Source organism: Lepisosteus platostomus, chromosome 7 (assembly GCF_059453375.1).
Source record: "Lepisosteus platostomus isolate fLepPlt1 chromosome 7, fLepPlt1.hap1, whole genome shotgun sequence".
Taxonomy (NCBI): Eukaryota; Metazoa; Chordata; class Actinopteri; order Semionotiformes; family Lepisosteidae; genus Lepisosteus; species Lepisosteus platostomus.
Window position 1 is genome coordinate 1,716,500 of NC_142617.1, and position 18,152 is coordinate 1,734,651.

The 18,152-nt window shown below is 45.5% G+C and overlaps 1 protein-coding gene across 2 annotated transcripts; it reads right to left on the reverse strand.

The window, feature by feature from the left end:
- Window positions 1-214: 214 nt before the first annotated feature.
- On the reverse strand, window positions 215-17,886 carry LOC148657762 (uncharacterized). Of its 2 annotated transcripts, none has more exons than XM_088638450.1 (7): window positions 17,869-17,886; window positions 16,824-17,014; window positions 14,367-14,524; window positions 10,988-11,114; window positions 9,577-9,622; window positions 8,255-8,372; window positions 215-7,049 (listed from the first exon to the last, which is right to left on the reverse strand). In XM_088638450.1, the coding sequence occupies exons 2-7, from the start codon at window positions 16,940-16,942 to the stop codon at window positions 2,929-2,931; spliced, it is 4,689 nt and encodes a 1,562-aa protein (XP_088494576.1). In that variant the 5' UTR covers window positions 16,943-17,014; window positions 17,869-17,886; the 3' UTR covers window positions 215-2,928. The 2 variants fall into 2 exon arrangements, with proteins under 2 accessions (XP_088494576.1, XP_088494575.1); XM_088638449.1 differs by lacking the exon at window positions 17,869-17,886 and adding an exon at window positions 17,739-17,858.
- Between the last annotated feature and the right edge of the window lie 266 nt (window positions 17,887-18,152).

An 18,152-nucleotide genomic window follows, 5' to 3' on the forward strand; every position in this document is an offset into this window, starting at 1 on the left:
TATCAGTTACTATAAAGGGTATACTTTTATCTACATGATGATCTATAAAATTGAAACTACAGTACATTCAGATGCTTATTCTGCCTGCTAGGATTTCTGTCTCCTGTGTACGTTTAAAAATCACAACCACAGCTACTCTTTACGTGAACAAAGTCTTTGGTCACCACTAGCAGTGTTCAGGAAATAAGAACAATTACAAATGATAGCAGGCCCATTTTGTCATTCTTCTCATCCAACTTTTTATTGAGAGAAGCCAGAGTGTTGGCTTCAGTCACATGGCTGGGTATTTTGTTCTGAACTCAAACAACCCTAACCTAAATGGTATTTATTATTCAAACAGTGCTGTTTTAATAAGTGGCTCATCTCCAGAAAAGTGATTCAGTAATTTACATTAGGAACTACTGCCTGCTCTTAATTCATGCCATTATATGTAACATAAAAACAAATTAAGTTACAAGCTCCCTTTGATAAAATAAAATACAAATGGTTTCTGTTTCATGCACAGCATTACTAAAACAAAACATCTTGTACTAGAGGGCATTTTCCCCAGTTCTTCTTAACAGCCACATTTTCAAAGCTGCAAAACCATTCACAACCTTTGCACAAAAGAATTTTACAGATCAGCGAATCATATTTGAAACACCAAAATGAAGAAGGATCCAGACAACAAAGCTTAAACTCACATTTTAAAACTTTACTTATTTAAAAAAAGTATTTTCTCACTCCCGTGAAACAGTCAAGCACACTTTTTTCAAACCAAAATAAAGCATCACTATATAACAAATAAACAAATAAAACTGTAGCAAAATAAACAATTTAAGATCATTCCTTTAATTTCAACAGACAAGGAAATTAAACAGTTTATTTATATAAATATATGCAATTTCTCTGTAGCTTATCCCTTTATCAAAATAATCTTAAACTGTAATTTATGGCTATTACTTTATTTTACATTAACATATTTACATTCTTACTTAAAACAGTAAAAAAAACAAATACATTCAGTTGTCCACAAAACATTTAAATAAGACATTATTAAAAATATACATGTACAACATAATGGACACATTCAATATGATAACCCGCTAGCTGTCATCTTAAATATATATATGCAATTCTGTACATCTTGTAAATGTTCACAATTTCAAATGAGATTCAGATATTTTAGTTGTACAGACCAAAAGTGTGATATAAAGATTCAGCTGTGAACCGTTTCATTTAAAATATTTTTAAAGAAATGTATACCCTTAAAGTTTTTTTCAAAATAACTATGTATGCACACAATTTGAAAAATCCACCCTAGTACCAGAAGCAGGAATAGTAACAAGCTTTTTCACCCCACCCGCCCCCTCCCCCACATTTCATGTGCCTTCTGGTTGTTGTTCACCAGAGCATGTAAAATGAAACACAAGCTCTGTGATTTAGACTGGGGAGCAGCAGCAGCAGCCTGTACCCTGAGCTCACCAAGGCTGTCTGGACTGCCCCAGCTGCACCAATTTAACGACTTCCCCTTGTCCTTAATGTGCTTCGGCTTTGAAAAGGCCCAGGAAATGTGCAGACACAGGAGCCCCCAGGGCCATAACCGCCCGCCCTGCTATAAGGAAGAGCAGGCTGCTGCTATAAGGGGTGTTGGTGGACCAGTAGGTGGTGCTCTTCCCCCTCACCTCCAAGCCAGGGTGACGACAGGAGTCACTACTGTATGGTGTTTTCTCCTTTGAATGACAGCATGTTAAAACAGATGTCCGGACCACTTCTGGTCATTTAAGTTCCCAAGGCACTGTTTGTATCCGCAGGGTGTTAACCCTGGCGTCCTGGATAGAGCCCACTCTGGGCTTGTACAGTCTGGCCTCCCTAAATGGCACAGAGGCGGCTGTACTGTTCTCTCATAGGGGGCTTCAGCACTTCAGGGGTAGTTGAAGGGCTGCATGTGAAGTGCTCTGGGATCCTTTGGGATGAGACGTACCATACAAGCGCAAGGCATTTTAGAACAAATACCAAAGGAGTTTCATGATGGTTAAACTAAAAACACATCATCATTTTTAATTTGCTGGTAAATACAGCTGGTGCAGTCTGCCATAACAGAAGCCTGTCAAATACAAATATATATAATATATAATTCGAAAGTCTACTAAAGTGCCTTTGTTTTGTTGAGATCCACATGTAGAAGTGCTATTCTGAGAAGATGCACGATTCATTTTCAAAGGCGTTTTCTAAATTGTTGTGCATCGTACAAGAAGAAAACAACTGTCTGACTATAAAAATGGTTCACCTTGATTGAAATGTCTAATTATACAGCAGCTACGTATCTTAACGCACTGGTGGTTTACTGGCTTTGGTGAATAAGAACATGAATTAGTCAAAAATATTTGTTTTCAAAGTAATCACGCAAACAATTAGATTAAACTGTGAAACTGGTTTCTACTCTTACAACTGAGGGAATTCAATGGAGAAATCTGCTGTAGAATTTGGAAATATGGTCAAGTGCTCTAAACTCTTTGGCAGTAAGTATTTTTTATATTGTGCAATTTTCTAAGTGTACTTCAAGCTTCGAACAAGCATTTACAGCAACCTTTACTCTAAGACTTAGCATGGAATTATCTTTGGCTCTCTTTGTCGTAGCCAGACAGAATATTGGCAGCAGTGATGCTAAAAGATACAAGCTGTAACTGAAACAATACCTGCTGTCACCCTTAAAAACGAACACTGGGACGTCATAATGAGATTTTCTGGGCGATAACATCACACTGGAAAAAAAAACAGCCTAAAGCTGGAGTGTGGTTTAAATGGCAGAAAATAAGAAATCAAAGAGTGAGTAAACATAAAGAGAAACAAGCTGGAACAATTACTACAACCACAAGCCAATTTTACCCCTCTCTTTACAGAAGGGAAAGTCTGTAAAAAACGAGAATCCCCATGTGGTCCGGGGCTTCAGAGTTCTGATTCTCTGTCCCGCTCGTCCGCGTCCAGGTAGTATTCATCGTCGGTGGTGGTGTCAGAGTCAGACCCCTCGAAGGCAGAGGGGGTGCTCCTGTAGCTCCCGGGGGGCATCAGGCCCTGGGGAGACGGGCTGTCCTGGGACGTGAAGCTGCTGGCGGAGGAAGAGCTCCACAGCCTTGATCTTGGGGAGGAGGAGGAGGAGGAGGGAGAGACTTCATCCTTCAGTGATGTAGGGTTCTCAAAGCAGCCCGGCTTCCAGATCCGTCCCACGGTCAGGGATTTCTTAATCTGGCCCAGGTACTGAGCCTGCTGCTCTGCGCTGTATATGGGAATCTCTGGGGGCTTGACTTTGTACCCTCTTCTCGTGCGAAGAAGAGTCCTGCCCGTCTTGTCACACTCCGTGTTTTTGTCCGGGTCATAGGAGAAGGCATAGGACCGTGCTCGGGAGAAAGCATTCAGACTTCTCTCGCTTGTGAGTTTTGCGGCTGTGGATATCTGGTCGTACCCAGACGGCCGGCTGACGTGGACGCTGCTCACCGAGTAGGACCGGCCCGGCCTCGGCCGTGCTTCTGCTGCTGAGAGACGCTCGGTGGGGCTGCGTGGGTTTTTCAGACCTTTTGAGTTTGCAGGATGTTCCCCCGCAGCACGATGCGAGTCGCCTCCGTGTAGGGAGGTGCTGTCTTTCCGAGCAGACCTGCTGTCGAATACCACGTTCGCGTTTTCCACATCTTCCAGGAGAAAGTCAGTTCTGTCACAGCTGAGCCTCGGGCTGGCAGATGACCTCCTCCCGGGGATTGTGCCGTAACCCGTAGGAGAAAAGCATTGATTTTTGACTGGTCCATAATCCTTGGAAGGCCAGTGGTTTCTGTTCACCTTCATATCTTTTATGCTTTCTGGACTGCTCAGGTTTTCATAACTACTGGCCTGCATGTCCTCGGGTACGCTGCCCTTTCTTAGTCCACGTGTCTGCTGGACGCTTGAATACTGCAGGTGGTAATTATCATTTACCAGCTTGTTATTATTGTTCAAAGGCTTTAAATACACCCTGATTATCTCTTCATGCCGGTCCACTTCTCTGGGGCTTTCAGGTCTTGTCGACGAGACCTCCACCATCTTCTTGCTCTTTTTCCTTGATGTAAGTACCTCCTCCTCACGCCACCTGGCACTGAAGGTCATCTTTGTGCGATTTAGGACCTGTTCAACTTTTCTGTCTTTGACTAACGGGGCAGTGCCGTTTGCTCCGACAGTGGAAGATGGCTCCCCTCCCACATCGGGTGGACCTCTCTGGTCTTGTCTGCTCCCCGTCGGCGAGAGGCTTCCGTTCAGGACGCGCTTCTTGAGAGGCTGTTCCAATGGACTGCTTTCCGGAGTCCTTACTGAAGCTGCGGGATCAGACCAGAGGGGCTTAGCTACAGTACGCCCTTCATCTGTCAGACCGCATGGCTTCATCAGGGGAGGAGCTCCTGCATCATTCCGTCCATTTGTGTTTTTAATTGGATTGGCTTCCCCATTTCCCTCAGGCACGAGGACTCTGCTGTCCACATGAGCATGGATGTAACTGTCATTTCCAGTAAGCGTGTTATGTGTGGGAGGTCTGGGAGGAACTTGAATGCTTTCAGTCGTCAGGGGCAGCGAGGCATATTTTCTGTAACTGGGGGAGCACCGCTCCACACCTGTTGTTTTCCCAGGTGGACTGTCTGAAATCAGGCCCGGCAAATCTGACTTGAATGGAGCAGATTCTTTGGGCAGAGTGGCCCACCTTGTGCCAGACCCATCCCTTTTGACACGACTCTCCTTGTCATTTTGTTTTGCGGCCTGGGGTGGGGGAGACAAATTATACTGCATCGCTATGCGGTGTATCCTCTCAGACGCAGATCTCATATCCGCGAGGGGCCAGCGGGCATCGCCGTGTGGGCTGTCATCTTCCGTTTCCGGCGAGGCGCTGCCATCCCTGTACAAGTCATACGACTTTGCCCTCCTGTGATGGGCAGGAAGAGGTGACAGCTGCTCGGAGGTGCTGCTGGGCGAGGCCCGAGCCGAGCTGCTTGTGGAGGAAGTGCTCAGTCTGCTCCCGTACCTGCTGGTGGGCACAGGAAGGAGGGATTGTGGTGAAAGGTCAGGAACCACATCTCGGCAGCGGCTCTGAAGCTCACCTCTGGGCGAGCCGCCGTCAGTTGTTCCTTCGTAAAGATCAAAGACAAATTGTGAGCCGGGATGCCCCCGAGAAACACTCCTCCAGTAAGGAAAGGCCCTGCTGTCACCCCCTGGGGTGGCAGGGGAAGAGCGGCTGTCGCACTGCATCTCCTGGTCAGACGAACGCCTTGCTGGGGACAAGGACCCACAGCTGGGGCTGTGATGCTGTGGGGATAAACAAGCATTTGATCCATCTTCACTCTGGGGGGATCTGGACGGTGAGGCAGGGCTGCTGGATAGACCTGGACCTGGGGAGCTTTTGTACTTGTTTCTTTGGGAAGGAAGAGAATAAGTGTCTGCGGGGCTTGGCTGTGGCGCTGAGCTGGTTTCGCCATCACTCGCGTTCCTGTCTCGGCTGGGAAAACTGTTGACGGGATTTCGGGTAGATTTCTCCTGGATAGAATCCCGCTGTGTGTCCCGTTCGACCGGGGACGGCTGGCGAGCGAGGCCTTGAGAGCCCACGTCTTCTTGCGCGTGATGCGCTGGGCCCCACTGGGCCCCACTGTCCGCAGAGGCACGACCGAGCGGCGGGGGGCTCAAGCCAGCACCTGACAGACACAGCAGAGACTCTGCTCTTGAGAACTGCCTCCTACATCCTACATTCTCTCCGTAGTCCTCACCCAGGCCGGCCCTGCTGTATCTCAGGGGAGAAGGCGGTGGTTTCCCATCGGCGCTGAGGGTCAGTGCCTTGTAGGAATCTTGGGTTACTCTGCCTTGCTCCCCAGGGCTGTTTTTGGGGGTGCTCGTGAAGGGAGTGGTACAGGGGGGAGAGTGCAGAGAGTGCTCGCTGGGATCAAAAGGAACGCTGCTGGTCCTCCTGAGGAGTCCAGAATTATATCTCCTCAGAGGAAACCCTGGGCCGGTGACCTGCTCCCCCTGATACACGGGGCGGTGTGCTTTACAGAGACTGGTCTTTGAAAACCCCCCGTGGCTGAGAGTGTCTTGTGTAGGACGCTCAGACTGATGCTTTCCTTGTGGTGAACTGACTTTACTGTCTCCTGCATTTCGAAAACATCCCATTTTCCTGACAGTTGAGAAGGAGTCAAAAACGGGGCTCTCGACTGTTTTACTGCTCAGAGGGTCACTACCCACAAGCCAACAGGCTCCTTCTCTATGTCTGCTCCCAGTGGACACTACAAGAACTGGAGAGTGGGGAGAGAGGTTTCTCCCTTGGCGGTTGTTGGTTTCACAAAATACATCTCTTTCAGTTTTCGTTTGTCTCTTCAGGGTGAAAAGAGGTTGAGAAATAGCATGCCTGCGAGTAAGTGGGGCAGCGCAGTCCACGCTGACAGCGCGATTCCATTTGAAAGCGTCTCTTTCCATTGCTCCCACCCTGCATTCTAGTTTGTATGAATCCGCAAAATCTCTTTTCTGCCGAGTCACGTCTCCTGCCAACAGTCTCATGGTATCCGAAGCCATAACGGAGGAGATTGGACAGGTTAACGGGATAAATCCAGACATCGAATCGAAGTTCTCGTTTTCTTGACGTTGCGAACTCAGAGAAGTCAGTGACTGGCACCTCCTCAGCGCAGACAAGTCGATCACAGGCCACTGTTCACTGCTCCCTGCGGAATCGGCCTGGCGTTCCTCAGCCACCGGCGTCTGCAGGTCTGCTGCTGGACCCTGTGTCACTCTGTCCTTCCCTTCAGTGTCAGTGACAGCTGTGCCTCTTGGTCCCTTCGCCGTGCCATGTTGTGCTGTTACTGTCAGACACGGATGACCGGTTTCCTTGGTCGACTGCTGGCTCTGCTCCTCCTGCAACAGCCACGCTGTCGACTCGTCTCTGTCCTGCAGCGCCAATCCAGCTGCTTCCTCTTGCTTGAGATCTTCCTTCTGTTCTAATTCAGCCCAGTCGGGACCCGGGTTCCCAAGAATTTCCTGATCCGGTTCAGTGAGTCTGCTGTCGAGGTCACCTAAGACTTTAAAGGAAAACAAAGGATTACTGTCGAGTAGAGGCTTGTGTCTCTCTTGGACATGCAATACAGGCACACCCAGCGTGAGAAATGTGGATTAGTCTTCGTCACAATGGAAAGTGAACAAAACATTCTCAAACTCTCCTTCTCCTGGTTCCTCCCCTGGAATGTCAAGTGACTTGCTGTAGCTACCATACAAGACAGTCTTTGATTTCTACAAAAGTTCACATCAGCCATTCCGTTAGTCGAATTTTACACCAGTCTGATTCCACTCTTGAGCTGTGTGCACGTTTACCATTTCATACTTTGCTTGAACTAGGTTCCTATTTTCTTCTATGCACTGCATAGCCCACATGTAATAATATATCAGTATATTGTATACACACACTGTATTCTGCAATAAAATAAAAAGAAAAACATTCAGGAATTGAACAGACTGTTTGGTAATTTACTGAGATTTTACTCAAGTTGAGTGTTTTGTAACCCGGAGAGTATAGTACTGTCTTGTACTGTACAGTGGTCTGTTTCTAGGAATTGTGCCAGGAAGTGTAGATAATTACTATAACAACAATAGTCACTTAGGGGAGCTGAGTCTTTGAGGAGATGGGCACAGTGTACAGTGAGGACTGAGGGCTGCATGTTCAATATCTGAATGCACAAAATGAGGAAATAATCACAGCCTTGGCTTCTTCATTGGAGATCAAGCCAAAGGATCAAACAGTATTAAAGAAAAAGCATTATCCTGTACCAGACCTGAGCCCTGTTATAACGAATATGATACTAAGGGAAACACTCGACGCTGAAAAAACTTTATGAATGTACCTATGCGCAGAGTGTGACAGTTTTCTGTCTGTAGGAAATGTCTTTTTTTAGTAAGTGCAGTGCCAAGACAGCACAGAACAGTGCGTCAGTCACGCGTCATGACTCATTTTTCGACAGACTAAGGTGCTTTAAGAAGGCCACACGGGGAAATGGAGAAAAGCTGCCAGGCTGAGCCAGCACATGGTCCTGCTGAACACACAGGCCCCCTGCCACCGCGAGCACGCTTTCTCACACGACTGCCACCTCTCCACTGCCGCACCAGGACTCCCTTCATCTGCACAAACGAATCCGGGAGAAGAAGTGCACGTTGGAAATCCCAGCTGAACTACCGCTCCGGTTCTGGATCCCAGGTGCTTGATAACGACAGCAGCACCGGAGCCACCACTCACCAGTGAAGACCTCCTCTTCCAGCTGTCTGTCCGGGCGGCTGGTCTGGCGGGGAGAGTCTCCTTCCGCGGCCTGTTTGTCCTGCTCATCGTGCGAGGCTCCGGTGTCCGCCCGGTCCGGCTGCAAACACAGGGAATCGCGGTCATTTCCTCTCACCGTGCTGCCACCTGCCCACGGGGGACAGCGGCAGGGGCGTGCGCAGCTGTCCCCCGTCCCAAATCTCCCCATCCGCAGCCTGACCCGAGTGACAGCAGAACTGAGGAGCAGCAGAGAAGCACCTGGGCTCTGTGTCTGCCAACACTCCTCACGCTGGCTCTGAAAATAGTTTCGCCTGAGGTGGGAATCTGAGGACAACATGGATTCCTTCGCTTTATCAACTTCATTTTTTTTAACTTGAGCATTCTGAGCCTCTGCTTTCTTCTGCAATTAAAGCTGAAGTCAGAAATGATTGCTGCCCTGCCTTGCCATGGGTCATTGGTATCTGTCTCCAAATCCTAATTAGCAAAACGTTTTAAAATAAATTTTGGATTTTTCACTCCATGTTAGTGCGTGAAATATGTACAAAATATTTAATTGCATTAAGAGCTCTGGTACAAATTTTTGAGCTACGCTGCTATCCTGACAGGCCCTCTGTGTAAGTGTGTGTGTGCGCGCACACACGTGTGTGTATGTATATACACACTCACAGCAAGCACATCCCTGCTGATGTGCGATGTGGTCCTTAACTTTCAAATGAAACTTGATCTTATAGGTAAAGCTGCTTCATGTGGGAATTCTCGCAGTTCTTGTCTTGGCTGTCTCTTACAGGAACCATACTGGGAGTGAAAAGGGCAAGAATTCAGTCACACTTTCGTTTCACTTGGGATTGGAGGCACAACCATTTTGTTGTTGATGTGGGAGCAGTAACATGTTATCTGCGTAGGAGTGCAAAACTGGCAGAAGGGTAAAACATAAACCGTTTGGGTTGACTGTGGGTTAAAGCTACAGTTGTGTTTAACTGAAAGGCCTTCCTTGTCTAGCAACTGCCACATTAGACAAAGTGATTCATCCCCCCTGATGTGTTTCTCAAAACCAAAACAGCTGGGTGTGGTAAACAACATCTGCCCCTCCGCCAAAAACCAGAACAGGGTTACTTCATCCCCGCTGTGAGGCAAAGTCTGCCCTCTCACCCCCACACGGGCTGTTTGAAGGGTTTCACAAGTAGTTTATGCGTCTGTCTAAATCAATCACAGCCCTGATTTGTTTTAACGGCAGCAAAAAAAAAAGATTAAACAGCCCAACTCAAACACTTCACATTCTTCCCAGTCTGCCCCCAGGTGCTCACCTCTGCTTCCTCTCCCAGTCGCTTCCTTACTGCGTCGTGGTACGTGCTACCGAGAAGAAAAAAACATTGTAAGAACAATTACAAGTTAAAAAAATGAATTCTCACATCTCGCCTTATTTTTGTATTTTACAAAACCACACAGACCTGAAATGCAAATCCGAATGTGGAGGCTGGAATGAAAATTTAACAAAATAATTCCAACTGTCTTAATGCTTATGCCTCTATGCTATGTTTAAAATAATGACCAGAAACAGTTTTTCACTGACAGTCTTGCAATCTGTAAAGCAGGGACACCTTTCGGTTTGCCTTCCTTATCCATCCTGCAGTGCTTGAGTACTGACACAGCACAAGGACCAGCCAGGCCCCCCATCCTCTAATTCGAGCAGCGTCAAAGAGCATTAATGTTCTGGGTATCCCTGACTTTAGTTACAGGTCTTGTGTATTTATTGAAGGCTCTTTAATAAGGAAGCTGAGCCCGTCATCACACTCAGCCCATCAGCCCAAACGGCAGAGACCGCCCAGGCTCCCCAGCGTTACAAGCAGGGCAGCATTCCAACACACGGGTCCTTCCTATTTTTACACACCACGGCTTCCGATGACAAGCAGGGCTAAGAGTTATTATCTGCCAGGATTAAAGAGCAAAACAAAACAAAGCAAGCCGTACTACACATCTCACATTATGGAAACAACTGTAACATCCCTGGAGATGAGATCCCATGCTTATCCGGAATATTAACCTTTCAATAGATATAATAAGGTTATGACAGAATCCACCAAACACCTAATTCCCCAGCCTGCTTTCTAGCTTTACCCTGCTTTCTTTTCAGATTTATCCTCATGTCAGGCTGTTCTTCGAAGAGATAATGTAATGTGTTTAAACTGTAATTGCAGTAACCAATAAAGGGAAGGTGTTGGTCTTACACTGAGTGTGAAATTGCCCTTCTATTGTCAGCTGTAGTCCCCTGTTGTGTAATCATTCTTCAGGCATGACGAAGCAGAAATGGCCTGATAGAAACAACAAACCACAAAGATCGCTATGGCAGCCTCCCTGGGGACTGTGCTACCTTAGGCAAGGGACAGCTGGGAATAGTCTTACCTGGCTCTAACCACTGTCACTCATGGCAAGTTATCTTGCTTTCTAAAGGGAAAAGGTAGCTGATGCAACACACCCTACTGGTACATCCCAAGAGGCAGAAAGCACCTGCAAATCAGGAACAATTCAGCAGACTCAGAGGGCAAAGGGCAGCTCCACAGGGCCTCCCAGTTAATGATTCACTTTGAGGACGATAACAGCATGGCTGGTCTGAGCACTGATTTCTTGGATGCATCATGTCAGGTAATCATCTGGTTTATTTTTTTAACGAGCATGAGCACAAAATCATACGTTGAAGGCCATGACTGGGCTCTTTACCTGTGCCTTTTCCTTAAGGTGAAGAAAGAGGCTAATCGATTTTGGAAGGGGCTGCCATTCAAGACGGCGCCTGCAGTCATGTCATCGCTGCAGTCTCCCACAGCTCTCGTCTTCCCCACTTTAAGCTCTGGAAGACAGGAACAATAAAAATGACTGGATCTTAAGTCAAAAAGAAAAACCCATCTTTTATTTTCAAGACCTCTTTTGAGAACACATTTCCATGCCTATTTCTAGTCCAAGAAGCCCATTCATGGTGCCAAAAGGGATATTTGTGTGCTTTCGGGACTGCAGAAGCAGCTTCCATTGCCATCCTCATCTGCCATTCCACATTTGAAGTCACTTCAGTGTCCTGTGTCCTGTGTCCTGGGTTAATTCAAACCTGTGTCTTTCCTTTGGGTGAAGGGTAGTGAAGCACTGGGCTGGGAGTTTCTATCTATCTGCTACCAGAGAGCAGATAGAAGGTTTATGGTTGACATGCTTCTGCATTGAAAAAACTGGATATATAGACAGTTATTAACTGATTAGCTCTAGAAGCGCTGGACAATGCCTTTTTAGGAATGTAGGAAACTATCAAAACACAGGGCTGCACTATTTCAACAGGTATCAAGTTTATTACTGAAAATTAGAAGTCTGTATGTCCTGCTCCAGTAGAATTTAAATCTACTCCATTATTGATCTATTATTTTAGATTCCACCAGAGGGGAATTATTTTATCCATTTCTCATTTCTCATCCATTTCACAGTGGCTCTGTGGCTCAGGACCTGCGCCTGTGGCTGGAAGGTTGCCAGTTCAAATCCCACGGCCAGCAGAGGAATCCTACTCTCTTGGGCATCTGAGCAAGGCCCTTCACCCCAACTGCTCCAGGGGCGCCGTATAGATGGCTGATCCTGCGCTCTGACCCCCAGCTTCTCTCCCCGTCTGTGTGTCTCATGGAGAGCAAGCTGGGGTCTGCGAAAAGACACATTCCTAATGCAAGAAATTGTATAAGGCCAATAAAGTGATCTTATCTTATTCTTATTGCAGAAATTCACTGCATTGAAAATTCCATGAGTTGGTCTGGAAGTCTCTCTCCTTTCATTGATGTGGTTATTGGTGACCCATAAACCTGATTTGCCCAGGAATGCTTCTTCTTTCTTAATTAATTACAAAAGTTTAATGGTCTTCAATCGTCTGACTCAAGGTAATGTAGCAGGGTAGTGCAACACACGGGAGACCTGCTTTAAATGGGCTTTTCTTACCGTCTGAAAAGAATGAATATACGATGACACCTTTTTTACCCCTTTTTTTTCTGGAAAAGGCTTTTACCAGTGCAGCACATATAAACAACATATTGAGTTTTCCAAAATTTGTGATAAACACAGTCCATCAGGGTGTTTCTGTAAAATGCAAGATCTTGCATTCTTTTGGCAGCCTCTGAAAGCTAATTAAAACAGGTAATTCTGACGTAATTCATTCAGGCAGGTAGACAGATCCACCAAACTCAATATTCTACATGTATTCTCAGATTTCAAATCTTTTATCTTTAGAAGAAACACCAATAGACCCTGAAAGGAGCCACAACAATGATTTTTCTTATTTTACTTATTTCACAGAAACCCTTGTTGCTCTGGGACTGCCCCCGCCTGAATGATGTACTCAAACATCCTGCCCCAGCCTGGATAAGCCCTTGTTCCTGAGGAGCACAGGGAATACTGACTGAGGCCTTCGGATCACATGCTCATTCCAGAATGAACTCAGCAGAAATCGTGGTGGGTGAGGTTCTCTCACTTAAACTCCTCTTAGGTGTCCTTGTGTTAAAGTGAGACACCAGAAAGACACACTCACAAAGCACTTCACTATTATTGAAAGGAAAAATTTGGATTAAATCCCATCCAAGGTTTTTTTGCGTACAGGTCATGACTAGAGGAAAAACAGAAACCTTAATGGCTGGAGTATCTGACTGAGGAAACAGCCGCCTTTTCTGAGTTTCTACAGAGCACTCACAGTAGTTCTGCCAGCATTAAAAGACACAAAACGTCTTGTATGATTATACCAACAGGCTCCACACTCAAACACAATAAATACCAAAAACAGACTTTTCACACTGAAGCAAACAGCTTTTTATGGATATTGTTTTGGCCATGTATACTGGTTATCATCACTCCTTCCAGAGAGATGGCCAGTTTATCTTCTCATGATTGAACTGCCAAGAACACACACACAGAGCTTTATATATCTTCTATGTATTTTAATATCAGGAGAGAATTCTTATAATACAACACTCTGTGACTCCTCAGAGAACATTTCTGCCTGCTGTTGGCTCGTGGGAACATTATATTCTTACACAAGCTTTTGAAGACTGTTCACATATTTCAGGTCCTGGGGTATGTGTCATGTTGCATAATTCATTAGCCTTTCCTCCGTGTAAAGTTGTCCTTCTATGTAGTTACTGTTTCTGTGGCTGGTCAGCGTTACGACCGCTGGCCTGTGAGCAACCCCAATAAAGTGAAATTCTAAAATGAAATGATCCGATACTTAATTATATCAAAAGGCCATTCAACCACAGACAGCAAAAACTGCGCATATCCAGGAGAGAAAACCACAGGATAATCCTTTAACCGCATGTTCTGTGTTCTGTTGTATATCATGCTGTGGAAACTGGGTGTGACAAACAAGTATTTCTGAAAAATAATTATTCAAGGCTGTCTTAATACCACCACTTGCCAATTTGGCCAGGCTGGATATATCCATACTTTTGTTTAAAATAACACATCCAGATGTGGTTAATAGTCCCTGCAGATCAACCATAACCCTCTTCTGCTAAGGGGTTTAGCTGTGGTGAAAAGACCTGTCTTGTGAGCCTGGGGGGGTATATTCAGGTATTGCCCCAAGACACCCCCAGTTGCACTGGCTTGCAGACATTGTTCTCAATATTGGAAAGATGTGCGTTATGTTGTCATTTTACACTTAGCTAGCGCTAAAGCACTGACAGCCTGGCCAGAGGCTTTGTCTGGTGTAATTTCCCCCTGGTTTTTTTAGTGGTTGAATTCCATTCTTTGGGCGTGTTTCTCTTTTATACCTCTTGTATTTTGCGGCTTTTTGTCTGTTTTGAAAAACATGGATTTGCGTTGAAAACCCCCCCAACAAAACAGTCCCAAATGTTTAGTAAAATAGTCACCACACCCATTTTTCAGTCTAGTGTCAGTTTACTGCAAAGCCTCATCTTCACCTGGTGCTGCGCATCTCCTGTGAGATTGGTCTTGCTTCTCCTGACACAGCTGCAGCAGGCACTGTGGGCTTTGCATTCGGATTCTTCTTTTAAGAAACCCAAGGCTGCCCTGAGGACCATCCATGCTGCTAGAGGAGCTGGTACACTCTCCCTGCTGTGAGGAGACTCACCTGCTCTTAGCTTCTTCCTGTCCTTAACCCGGAGAGATTGCTGCAGCAGGTTGTTCACGTTGGACTCATTCTTGTACTTAGCTTTCTTAATTTCCTCAAACCACTGTCCAGTCACACCTCTCAGCCACCTCAGATCTCTCCTCGTGTGCTCGAGTTGGCTGCAAAAAAACAACACAAAGCAATAATTAACAGAACTGTCTGTGACATACTGTAGCGCACGTGTTAGCTCTAATCACACAACATCACAACTGCTGTAGATCTCTTAGATTTGAGAATTTATTTTTTTTATACACCTGGCAAGACCCATGGCAGCATGAAAAAGCAAAACTGTAAGATAATTCCAGCAAGCAGGACTACTGTAATAAAAACACAAACACATGTATGTACAGCCACACAGGTAGGTCAATACCAGCAGCGAAACACAATCTTTGCTAAGGTATAAAAGCACAGGTCTAAGCGACTGTCAAGACCTTTGATCACTGCCAGGTGCCCCCGCATGAGGTTGTCTCATGATACTACACCCATGGTGCAATTACAGAGGGTGTCAAACTGGTTACTTCGGGGATATACTCTCCAGAAGCCGGAGCAGGCAGGGACAAAATGCAACAGGCAGATCTGCACAAAATCAACTTAAAAATACCCCTCCGACAGTCATTTGTGCCAAGTCAAACTTCCCTGAAGAACTCTGCTTTTATCTCCTATTTCAAACAGCCTTTCATCCTGCCAATCAAAAATCAGGAGAAACGAGGAGAAACGTGGAAAAAGGAGAAGAAACGTGGGGCGATGGCCATAGAAATGACTTGAAAAGGTTCAGCTATATACAGTAAAGCAATGCTTTAAATCCTTTTGTCGATTCGTGTTTCGGTTTATCTGTTTTCACGTTCACTCTGATGTTGATCTAGTGCCAGATGTTTTCATGTCAGAGAACAAAGTAAATCACTTTAATTATGGCAATCTTAGAACCTGTTTCCAGGGATCAGTTAAAGCTTGTATCCAAAAGAGAGTGATATAATCAACAGGTGATGTCTTATTCATTTATACAGTACTTGTCAGCACAAAACAAAATTGATACTAACAACATAAGATCAGAATGGGAAAGGCAATCAGGCAGTGAATCTACTGCGCTTGTCTGGCACGACTCAGGGAGAAAGGCCAACAGGGACTGTAGGGATCTACCCACCTTTGGGCTTCTGTCTTTTAGAGCGCAGCTTAGATTTTACTGTGCTGCACACTGGAAATGAACTTTATTACACATTTTAAACAACATTAAAATACTGCCATATACCAATACAGCACTTTACCAATACAAATACTGTAGAAAGGTTTTCACAATTCCTTCAACAATTCTACTGTTTGCAAATTAATCTTTTTCTCAAGAGTGGAATTTAGAACAGTGGCATTCTATTAGCGCCACATTAAAAACACAACAGTTGTTTTGTCAGTCATACATCTCAAACTGTTGAAACTAGATGTTGTAAATCCACCTAAAGCAATTCAAAAATGTCCGAAATTCACACAGTTTTAATAAAAGGTGCATCAAGCCATCCTTGGTTAAAAAGGTTGGTTTGTGCCTTTCCATTGGTCTCATACAAACAGTCTGAATCCAGGAAACTTCTATTTTAACCCTGGTAACTTTATACCCTTGATTGTTTTTTTTATTTTTGTAAAACGACAAAAAGTAAGTCCTGCTAAAGCAAGTTAAATCTTGTGTTGCGTTCCGTGAGCGCCGGTGATCATACTGGCATCACTGAGAGTCGGGAGATAAGTGTCAGATAAGGACTGCAGGGCTCCTGTGGGTGACTGAACCCGTGCCAAAGCACACCACCCGTCTGTAAACAGGTAAGAAAAGCCCACAGTGGGCGTGGGTGTGCTGGAAGTGTGTGACACAGAACTGGACATTGCTAAACATTAAACTTGGGAATTAGTACCGCTCAGGACCCCAATAGTTCGGCCTATATCAGCCTATTTTATAGGTCAGCCAAAAAAACAATCTATGTTAAGCACACTGTATACCACAGAGAGAGGACCGTAGGAGCACAGTTTAGCCCTCGCATCAATAAAGAGGCAGCGCGTCGCAGAGCCGAAAGCGCTGTCGTGGTGTCGCTTCGCGACAGCTGGACCCCGACAGACGTCGATTCAAAACACATTTTTGAAAACTTTCCAAAACACCATGCGAAGAACTTTAAAACGCCTGTTTAAACCAGACGTCGTGACATGCGCGTCAAAATGTATATCAAGTTTTAAGAATCGTAAAAAAAGTTTCAAAATCAGCTGTTGCACTATCGAAATTGACTATAGTTAGTGCAAATTATTATTATTAAAAACATGTTTGTGAATGGTTGCAACGCTCGATCCCATACAGTGGCACACAAAATGGTTTCAGTTTTGCCTTTTTTCTTGCCTCATTCAAGCTAGCAGTGAAGGGTTGCGAGAAACACAGACAAACTGCTGCCCGACCTGATCCTCTGCTTGTCGGTCTCCTTCAGGCGCTCGTCTCTCTCCAGCACTCCCAGGATCTGGCGCACCTCGTCCTTGCTCAGGCAACTGACATCCACACTGCCGCCCGCTGCTGTCATTATACCTGGCTGGTCTTGTTCTCGCCTTCGCAGTTAACTCCTGACGCTCCAGAGCATTTTCTCACAGACGGGCTGCCAGCAGCAACAACAACAAAGACAAAAAAAAAAAAAGCTGGCTCCAAAAAATGTGGTTTGAAATTGAGGGCGAACCCCATTCCTTGCACAAGCAGGAACGCTGCGCGTCTGCCGAGCCGCTCGCCCAGGCGCTCCGGGGCTCACCTCAGCGCAGGCGTGTCCGGGAGCAGCGCCAGCAATGACGGCCGGCCGCCGCTAGGTGAGGGGGGGGCGCTGTTAACCCCCCGTCCCCTCGCGGGTCCATCGCGCTCCTGCTTATTATTTATAGGCAAGAAGAAAAGTCCTATGCGTGGCATGCTCTAGTATATGCATGATCGGTTGTCTCTGTTTTTTTTAATTTCTAAGGCAAATGCGGAAAGACTTTCCAGTCTTGGGTTTCGGCTCTAATCAACATCATCATCATCATCATCTTCATATTTAAGTCACCCATTACGTCCCTACCCTTCTTAGACCTTAATAAAACAAACACAAAAAAAATAAAGCACGCAAGGTGAGTGGAAATGCGTTGGAAGTTAACAGCGCGTAGAATTCGGTATCAAATTCGAAATAAACCGAGGCATTTATATTTTTAAAGCAATGGTCGACATTGTGATAAGTGACTCTCGCTTTCCAAAGGGGTATTTTACTTCAATATAATAATTATAATTAGTAATTGCTTACACTTATATAGCGCTTTTCTGGACACTCCACTCAAAGCGCTTTACAGGTACTGGAGACTCACCTCCACCACCACCAATGTGCAGTATCCACCTGGATGATATTTAATATTTATTAAATCAATATCTTTAAATCAAAGCACTCCACCTCGCAGAACAGCGAGGTCGGTCGAGACTCAGACTCACGGGACTTACACTAACACTTCTCCCTGGGCTGTAGTGTTTTCCGAGTAAACTCCTGCAAAGTACAGTCAGTTAAAAAATAATTTCTCTCCCTAACTTCTGCTTCGGAGCATTCAATGTGCAAACATGGGTGTACCGCCTCCATATCCTTTTCTATTTGCCGATTATCAGCCAGGATCTGTACGTCAGAGAAAGTGACTGCACGTTCCCTGCACTTCAAAGGGGTCGTTTTAAAAGATCAGCTTTACTGTCGGTTATTAACCTTGAGTGAAATGAGATTGTGCGAATCAAAGAGA